Here is a 9,899-nt window from a genome sequence, read left to right as displayed (position 1 = left end):
TCTTAATTTCCGCCGCCATTTCGAACATACATTTCCTTATACCGCGTTCGTGTAAGTGGCATTTGCCGCAGCTCCGTGAAAAGTGAAATTAGTTTAGGAATTAAAGCGGCAATTAAGGAGTTTTTAGTAGAATTCGGTTGAAGTTCGTCAATTTAATCGTTTTAAAGTAAAAAATGTAATCGGGCGTTGTTATTTGTGTAGTAAAAGTGAAAGTGAAAATTAGTGAGCGCAGAAGCTGAGCGCTGAGCGTCGGCGCAAGCAGAGCTCTGCCAGTGGCAGTGCATAAAATGTTATGTTAATGTTAATTGTGTTATGTTAATGAAAATAAAGCGTCGGCGCAAGCAGAGCTCTGCCAGTGAGAGTGCATAAAATGTTATGTTAAAGTAAATAAAGTGTTAGAGGTAGGGAAAAGAGCTTAGAGCAGGGAAAAGTGTATCAATTTATTGCAGAAAATGCGAAACAAAGTAAAATAAAGTGCGGTAAGTGCTGACAAAATATTAAAATAATTATTGTATAGTACATTTTTGCAAAAATGTGTCTTTTAATGGCAAGTTATTGTATATTTATTTTAAATTAAAGCTTCATTTTTATTTTGAATATACGTACATACATATACATATGTGCTTATATATGCTTTCCAAAGCATATATAAAATTGAAAGGATTTAATTTTTTACAAAGAATATCTTTCAATACTTTTTCTAATTTCCGTCGTCGTCATTGCGTCTAGTTCCTCTGCACTTTTGTGCACAGTCGTGCGTAAATTCAAAATATGAATATCAGTTGCGCAGTCACATTACTTCTGTTGTCCTTTGCTGTGTAGCAACATTCTCTTTATTCTGTAACTAACATGAAGTGTTTACATTCGATGCCATATATGTACATAAAATAGATAAAATTAGGCGAAAACTTGACCTAACCCCTATATAACTAATACCATGATTTTCTAACACCCAGCTGACTTTACTCTATATGATTGGTTTGTTAATACAATATGTGGCATGTTAATAGTATATGGTGTTGGGAAAAATAGAAAAAATCGAGTGGAGAGTTGGAGTAGTACTCCCATACACTATATATAATGATTTTCGTTTTTCTAAGAAACCTTATGTGTATGTCAGTCGGCTTCAATATTTTCGATATAAGATATTTTTTTCTTGTCAATTTATTCATTAATTTCTAGCTGTTTTAATATATTTGAATAGCAGAACTGCAAATTTACGTATATTATATTTGTAATGTTGAAAAGAATGAAACAGTGGCCGTCTCAGAAGGTAAGCATTGTCCAAATGCTTGCAACAGCAAGGGTTCAGTTTCAATAGTGCCCATAAAATCCTCGATTGACACCTGAAAATCAATAAGCGATTAAGTTTTTTTGCAATATTTCGAACAAAAATTTACAGATAAATGAGTTTTGTAACAGTTTTTTAGCACCAACACTTTCAAAAACAGAAAATATACAGCCGTAGTTATCTATTTTTAATAAATTATATAAAGTTTTCTCTTTTACCTTGCCATCCTTGTCCAAGTCGAATTTTTTCAACACAATCTCTACCAAATCCTTAACACCCTCATCGGGATCTTCATCCTGTGGTTGTTTGATAAGACAATTACGCAATAGTGTAAACATCTCGTCCTTCGTGATGAACCCATCACTATTCAAATCGTAGACGCGAAAGCAAAAGTTTGCGCGCTCGGCTAATGAGCCACGTAGGAATATGGACAGGCCGGTCAACCAACCCTCCAAACGCAATGGCATGCCCTCGTGTGCGCGATCCCAACAACAAAATATGCGCTCCATGAGAATTTCTTCTGTTACAATATCGAATGTGCTGTGCAGCAGTTCGCGGAACACAATGCGATCAATGCCCTATAGAAGTTCGAAATATATTAAAATTAATACGTTAAAAAGGTATTTTATAAGCACTGAATATAATGGGAAAAATTGTAATAGTAACAGACTTATTATATTTTAAATATAAAATACTTTTCTTTTTTAAAAGGAATTACTTTTTATGCCTTGAATAGGGTATATTAAGTTTGCCACGAAGTTTGCAACGTTCTGAAGGAAACTTTGGAGACTCTATCAATTAAATATGAGCAAAAAATAGTAAGACTTCATAATTTTAAAATGCTTAATTTATTCTTCCAAATTTATGTCGTTGCCATGAAAGTATTCCTCCTTGGCTCTAGTACACTTGTACCAACGTTTTTTCAAATCCTCGAAAAATCAGTGCTCAATGCCGCAATACATTATCGTGGTGGAAAAACCAAGAGTTGTTGATCCATGATTCCGGTCTCCTTTTACGTAAACTACGTATAATACTGAAATAAGATTCGTTGTTGATAGTGCGGCCGGTCGAAAGGAATTCGGAGTACACCACACCTCGATAATCGAAGAAAACTGTCAACATAACCTTGAATTTGTACCTGATTTGACGTTGCTGTTTCGGCTTCGGCTCACTTTTGTCACGATATTCGGCTGATTGACCCAAGACTCATCGCTATTAATAATACGCTTCATGAGAAAATTTAGTGATTTTGAAGCCAATCGTGTTTTCATTTTTTTTTAGGTCCTAATGATCTTTCAAAATGGTTTTCACTGATCCTTCTGATATTCCAATGCTGCCAGTAAGATCACTGACTATTAATCGTCGATTCTCAAGCACCAATTCCTTTATTTTATTGACGTGTTGATCATCAGTTGATGTTGATGGCCATCGTGAACGTGGTTCACCACTTCTTTTTAAGTAATTTGTATCAATCAAAGCACTTCGCGATAAACAAATGTCCCTGAAGGCCTTTTCCAGGATTTTGAAATTTAATGGAAATTCTTTTCTGAATTATTTCACTTATAAAAATCGCCGATTTCACTTTAGGTACTTCAGAAAGAGAACATATACTAAACAATAATGAGTCTTTTGATGTGACATTTGGTATAGGTGCCACTGGGACTCATACCAACATAGAAAAATTACTATTAATGGCTTTTCACGCGAAATTTAAATTAAATAATTTAATATTTCTTGCCCACAGTGATCACCGTGACAAACTGAGTTTAATTAGCCATGTCCATCGACCGTTAGTCCGTCGGTCTGTCTGTTTAATAAACTAGTCCATCAAAAAGCTATTGATTTGTCGGATTCGTCGATGAAATTATTCAGATCGGATAAATAAAATTCGTGTAACGAATATTTTGTATTTGTGGGTATTATAGCTTCGGTGCAACAGAAGTTAACGTTTTTTATTGTTTAGTTTATTTTTAATGATTTTGTGTATATTTTTACCTCCGCTGTTGCATGTGGTTTTGCTATTGCCGCAGTCGAACTGCCGGTGGCTAATGCTTTTGCCGAATATTGACAATTCGATATGAGTTTGCGATAAATTCGGCACAAAGCATCGACTTCATCTCTGAAAGTAATCACATAAAAGGAAGAGAAAGAATTTTTTAGAACATGTTATAGAAAATTATTGAAAAATAGGTAGTTTAAGTACAAATCCAAATAGTTTATACTATAATCATACAAAATTTAGTTATAGTATACGTCATGTAATAAATCTTACGTAAAGGCAAACGTTTTCAATCAAAAGGAACAATTTTTTTGGTACGGTTGGAATGAATATTTATAGCAAAAGTAAATCAAGATAGCTAATATAAAATTAGATTATAATATCCTTAAAAAATCGCTTTTATCGCGACGTGTTGACGAATTTTCTGAATAAATTCTACTTACATGTCAATTCCGGCAGTAAATTAGCTTGTTTTGAAAACGTATTAATTTCACCATTAATAAATTAATATTAAAATTAATTAAATTATAAAATTAAAAAAAAAGTTAAAATATATTTTTATGTTAACAGACACGAGCTGCGAATAGGTGAGTCAGTGCGTATACGTTACAAAGTTATAACCAACTATTTACACTAATTAAAAGTTACTCATACGATGTGTGGTACTTGAATATTTATATAGGGAGTAGGTATGAAATTTTTATTTCCGAGCAGAAATCATCTTCTTTCAGCAAAAAAGTTAATATAACATATTTTCATGTTCGACTTTAAATGCTGATAAATATGAGCGCTCATATAAAATTACTTTTTTTAGAAAAATTGTCTAGCATTTTTTCCGAATTTTCATTTCAAAGTTTCTTAGATAAGAGCCAGTAACGTTTTCTGTCGCGACGGCTTGAATCTTACAACTTTATCTCCAATTATTTGCACTAATTAAAAGTTACTCATACGCCACGCCACGAAACACACATAAAATTCTTTCACTACAATAATTGCGCTTGAAATGTTTTTAATTTCTTACTTAAACTCTATAATTATGCACTTGCACTCACTTGGTGAACTTTGTCTTTTTGCGCAAATTCTCCAACAATTTCGGATTAATTTTGCCGCTCAACTCGTCCATCTTGCGCTGGCGACGTCGTCTATTCGTCTGTTTGGCGCGCATTTGTGCATTGTAGGAGTTGCGTTTGTTGCTCGCCAGAAATGCGGTGATGGTCCTCAGTATACATTTGCTGGTAAGCAATGCTGGCTTCTCCTTGCCCGCCGAGACGCCCGACTTATCTTTAGTCGTTTGTGGTGGGCGTGCGCCGTCAGATGGCTCAGCGGTTGGAGTGCGTCGGGCCGCACCGTTGCTGTTGCCATTGTTAGTAGCACCACCACCGGCTGCCACCTTCACACTTGAAGCTGTTTTTGTTACCACTAAAGGAGTGAAAAACAACAAAAAAGACAAAAAAAAAAAATATTACAAAAACTACATTTATACATATGTATGTATGCTTATGTCGCAAGTGAAAGTATGAGTAAAAAACAGTAAGAATCGCATAAAAATTCTGAAGTCAACAAAGTAGTATACAACAACAATACCAAATATCGACTAAATGCGCGTCAATCATGCAATAATGACAGCAGACAACAAATCGTTTACAATAAAAACCAAAAAACAATCTCTACCACACACACCACCACACATGTATGCATGCCAGCGGATATGCATATTTCGAATCTCATATTGTATCGCTATTTGCGCTTGATTGATATCTAACTTCCTTTATGGCAGAGTCGCGCCAGCCTATAAATTCCCGCCTAATCAACATACTAACTGCTTTCATATGTGCATTGTCTGTCTGCCTAACGGCTAAATTTATGCCTGCTTCTTTGAAGTCGCTTTGCTCCTCTTTCAAATAGCATGCTAATTCTCTGCATGAAGACATTGGTATAGCGTGACTGTTGAATGGCAGCAGAAGTAAATGATTTTATTAGCTGGTGCTCACACCTCTCCGCCAACCGTCGATTAATATATGTATGTATAAAAGCGACATGCACCTATGCTTTCGAAAAGACCTGCCGCCTAAAGCTTACAAAACGAGTGCTTGGCTAATGCTATTAATTTGTTGATTCCATACCAAAAAGCAAAAATTGCAACAAAAACTACTTCTTGTGTTATATGTGTTTATATATGTATATATGTTTACACATGTGATGTCTTCGATGTGGTTACCAACAATGTTGTTATGAACAAAACCAGTCCAATGCTTTGAAAACGTATCCTTGTATTATTAGGGTAATTCGTTTGCTCAGGGAACATTTTGTTAATAAAATCTTATGTACAAACAATCCACAATCCGCATGGCGGGTATCTTTTTTGATCGCTCAATAAAACTGAAACTCGACAGATATAAAAAATATGGTTGGGTTGTAGTCAGACGGATGAAATTGTTTAATCTGAAGGCTACAAAACTTTACCAAACGTTACTAAGATCTTGAAGAATAGCATTTTAGAAAAAAAAATGTTGTTCAATATTTTTAATAAGAGTCGACATATAACCTTTGTGTACTTCTCGATAGAATTTTCTACAATTTAAAATTAATCGTTAAACTGGAGTTCCACAGATTTAATTTAGGGATATTTTAATTTTTTAACAATCCATATGTAAAAATTTTTATTTGTTTTGAAAAATATGTGATTTTACATAAATTATTCTTATATACAAGGAGTAAAAAAATAAAAAAAAAATAATAATAATTTTTATACAATAAATAGACCTAAATCGAAAATAAAATAAAATATTTTAATTAATTCATTTACTATATTTTGGGAAAAAAATTCTTTTGCCTGAAAGATAGGTAGCTACCTAATGTATATACTAGGGTGTTTTTTGATTTATTGATTTTTTTCAGTCCCGTCACGAAATTTCCTTGAAAATACCCTAAAAAAAATTCCCTGAAAATTTTAGCTCTTAATATTAACATTAAGAACTGGACCAAGGCCTGTAAAAATTTTCCATAGAAAATACACTACAATCGTGAGTTCTTATCTTTCAATTCCTACAGATCAAAGGTAGGTAAGGATGCCATAAGCATCGCTTTGACTTAAGACGTATATTTCTCAGAATTGTTCACTCTACAAAAGTGTCCAGTGCAACAAAGTCGTAACTCACACCGCCGAGGTAGTACGGGGCTTTAAACCCGATTTTTCCAAAAATTTCGCATTTTATTTTTTTTTTTAAGCCACCCTAATGAACATACATTTTATAAAATCATTCTCCAACTTCGATTACCTTATAGTATCCTCTCTAAACAGCACTAATTTCTGAGCGATACTCTAAGCGTATCCATACATATGTATCACATTCTACTGTGCAGCAATGCTAACGATTTTAGTGCAGCGCGTTTAATTGTTTGGTTTCATGCTGTTATAGTTTCGAAACTTCACTAGCAGCCTTAACACCTTCGTCTGGTGGCAAGCATAACACTCTGGGTTCAGTAAAACTTTTTCATTTGCCGTTTTTTCTGCGGCTAATTTCAGCCAAAGGAGAATTGTGCTATCAACAGACGGCGTGAACAGCAGTCGGAAGTGGTGTTGCGTTTTGGTAAATGGCGTTTTGTCAAATTGGCTCAGGAGTGTGTGAATTAATTAGTAAACTTCAACAATTAATTAAATCACGTAAAACTTCTTTACAATGAGTGTATGTGGGTATAAGAATATAGAGATTAGTGGCAATAATTAAATTTTTTATAGAATGAAGGGAAATTAAGCTAAATGGTATATAAATAGAAACTATTAGTGTGGGCAAATACGCTTATCAAAATTTTTTTTTCTGCAATTTACTTGATTACGTATACGTTACTATTTTAAAACACATTTTCACCAATGAAAGGCACTCATACGCCACGTCACTCCAATATACAAAAAAATAATACTTTTAAATAAGTGCTAAACCTGTAGAAAAAATTGGTCAAGAGTACAGGAAGAGAAAGGAGTATTGCAATATTGTAGTGGCTAAAAGAAAAGTGCACCATACCTGCCTGCCTGTTATATCATTTTGATTTTCTGATATTGAAAAGAAGCTGATTGAAGGCTCGTAAAGAAAAAAACATTAACAAAATACTTTAAAATTTTACTCTGATATAGAGCCACACAAAAACAACAAAAATTACAACAACATATTTCTCGGAATGAGAAAAATTACGAAAATTCTACGAAAAGACGCGGCGGCTAACACAAGGTTTGAAGACTGGAGCATACTCTTGTAGGGCCCCCAAAGGTGATCTAGTGATCAATGCCCTAAGCATACTAAAATTATGGAGGGAATACTTCTCCAGCCTGCTGAATGATAGAGAAAGAACAACGCCAGGAGAAGGCGAACCCGATTCTCCAATCGATGACGATGGACTGACGCTCCATTGCCCGACCATGAAGAAGTTCGAATATCTGAAGGTCAACAACAGCGGCGGGGGCCGATGGATTAACGGCTGAATTCTTAAAATACGGTGGCGAAGAATTGATAAGGAGCATGGATCAGCTTCATTGTGGAAGTTAAGTGTGCTCTGTCCAATCCACAAAAAGGGAAACTCTACAATCTGTGTCAACTACCGTGGGATAAGCCCTCTCAACATCACGTATAAGGTTTCATCGAGCGTATTTTTTGAAAGGTTAAAGCTTACCGTCAACAAATACAAACTGATTGGACCCTATCAGTGTGGCCTTAAGCCATCAACAACTGATCAGATTTTCACCATGCGCCTAATCTTGGAAAAGACCCGTGAAAGGAAAACCGACACACACCACCTCTTCGTCCATTTCAAAACTGCTTTCGACAAGACCAAAAAGAGCTGCCTTTATGCCGCGATGTCCGAACTTGGTATCCCCGCAAAACGAATAGGGCTGTGTAAAATGACGTTGAGCAACGCCAAAAGCTCGATAAGGATCGGGAGGGACCTCTCCAAACCGCTCGATTGGGCTGCCAAAGAAACAGTCGTTGCACTCGCGACTAGACACCCACGTCACTGTTGATGGTCATAACTTTGAAGTCGTAGATATTTTCGTCTATCTTGGAACCAGTATTAACAGCAATAACGGCCACGGCGAATATCGCATTCGATAGAACGATGAGCCGTACGAGTTATACGATGACATTGACATAGTTCAGCAAATTAAAAGACAATGGCTACGCTGGCTAGGTCACGTTGTCCGGATGGACGAAAACACTCCAGCTCTGAAGGTATTCGACGCAGTACCCGCCGAGGGAAGGAGAGGAAGAGGAAGACCTCCACTCCATTGGAAAGACCAGGTCGAGAAGACCTATCTACACTTGGAACTTCCAGTTGGAGCCAAGATAGTGAAGTGAAGCGGTGCCTAGGCCAATAAAAAAGAAGAAGTTAAATATATTCATTATTTCTATAAAATTGATTTTCAACTTTGGTGTTCCATTCTCAAAGCTCATACTTACATATATTCATACATTAACTTAAGCGATTCTTTTTAAATTTTTTTCCATTTTACGTTCAAATTTTAAGACTAAAAACTATCTACATTTCACATGAGTATTAAATTCATTTGGAAGAAAACATAATTATAAAATCGATGCATCGAATAGTCACTTTAACAAAAAGTTGAAAAGTATTTTTCGCTTTCTCTTAATTTAGTGCAGAAAACTCACCCATTTTGTTTAATTCGATATTTCACAAAAATTCCTCTACATTCTGTAACATACGTTTGTTGCAAAATAAACAAAGATTTCCGGTTTCCATGGAAATTTTATGCAAAAACAGCTCGCAAAAGTAATGTTAACTTTGGCAAGTAGGACAAATTTTTCCACATTACTTGTATAATATACCGTTGAATGAGTTAAGGTAGGACAGCAAGTCGATATGCTTCGTTAAATAGAAATGCCGATGCAACGATTGAGCATAGTTGTTGTCCCTGCTTTGAGCCGGCTATGTTATTGATAAAACGAAATGTTTCCATAACCAACCAACTTCTTTTAAATATATATGATATATGTACATATGTACAAAAAACCTTCCAGACGCTTTGACATTCGGCGTTTCATTCAGCAATCATTCTTTAAGCTGAATAAGTGACTAAAGACAAGCATATGAAAAATTCGTTTGGAGTTGAAGTCTTAAGTGTATCATATTCCTACCTTACATGAAGTTAAAGGTCAGTTATCATTTCAAAGATCTGCCGACTTGTGGTGAATTTCAACTTCATTCAAAATAACGTTTAAATTACGTTCGGTGAATGGGCTCAATACGAGATGTGAACGATTTTTACAAGAAAATTTTGTTCGGCGATGAAGCTTGCCTTAGGTTTGCACAAGTCATTGTTGATTCACCCTTAAATCATCAGAAAGTCACTGTTTGGTGTGCTCTATGAGCAGAGTGAATCATTGGTTCATATTTCTTCAAAAATGTACAGTCAATGGAGAACAATATAGAGACATGATTAATGCATTTTTGTGGCTGAATTGGAGGATGTCGATGTGGGTTCCAACAAGACCTTGCTACATATTATTCACCCAACGAAACATTCTATTTATTGAATTAAGCATTTGATGAACGCTTTATCTTGCGTCATGCATGAATCAATATCTTGAAAACCACATG

The 9,899-nt window shown here is 35.2% G+C and overlaps 1 protein-coding gene across 1 annotated transcript; it reads right to left on the bottom strand.

Moving 5' to 3' along the window:
• Positions 1-1,146: 1,146 nt before the first annotated feature.
• On the bottom strand, positions 1,147-9,240 carry LOC105224151 (calaxin-like). The gene is made up of 5 exons (XM_049454481.1): positions 8,951-9,240; positions 4,343-4,709; positions 3,287-3,410; positions 1,510-1,869; positions 1,147-1,346 (listed from the first exon to the last, which is right to left on the bottom strand). Exons 1-5 carry the CDS (start codon positions 8,952-8,954, stop codon positions 1,227-1,229), a joined length of 975 nt encoding a protein of 324 aa, XP_049310438.1. The 5' UTR covers positions 8,955-9,240; the 3' UTR covers positions 1,147-1,226.
• Positions 9,241-9,899: the final 659 nt, after the last annotated feature.

The sequence above is a fragment of the Bactrocera dorsalis genome, chromosome 4 (genome assembly GCF_023373825.1).
Source record: "Bactrocera dorsalis isolate Fly_Bdor chromosome 4, ASM2337382v1, whole genome shotgun sequence".
Classification (NCBI taxonomy): domain Eukaryota; kingdom Metazoa; phylum Arthropoda; class Insecta; order Diptera; family Tephritidae; genus Bactrocera; species Bactrocera dorsalis.
Note: the sequence above shows the minus strand (reverse complement) of the source record. Positions and strands in the feature narration are given on the sequence as shown.

What these genes read in the sequence shown, in the direction of transcription:
- LOC105224151 (XM_049454481.1), bottom strand. An exon ending in AAAAAGACAAAGTTCACCAA is followed by an intron (nt 3,411 to 4,342) that starts GTGAGTGCAAGT and finishes GATTACTTTCAG; the next exon opens with AGATGAAGTCGATGCTTTGT. An exon ending in ACTTGGACAAGGATGGCAAG is followed by an intron (nt 1,347 to 1,509) that starts GTAAAAGAGAAA and finishes ATTGATTTTCAG; the next exon opens with GTGTCAATCGAGGATTTTAT.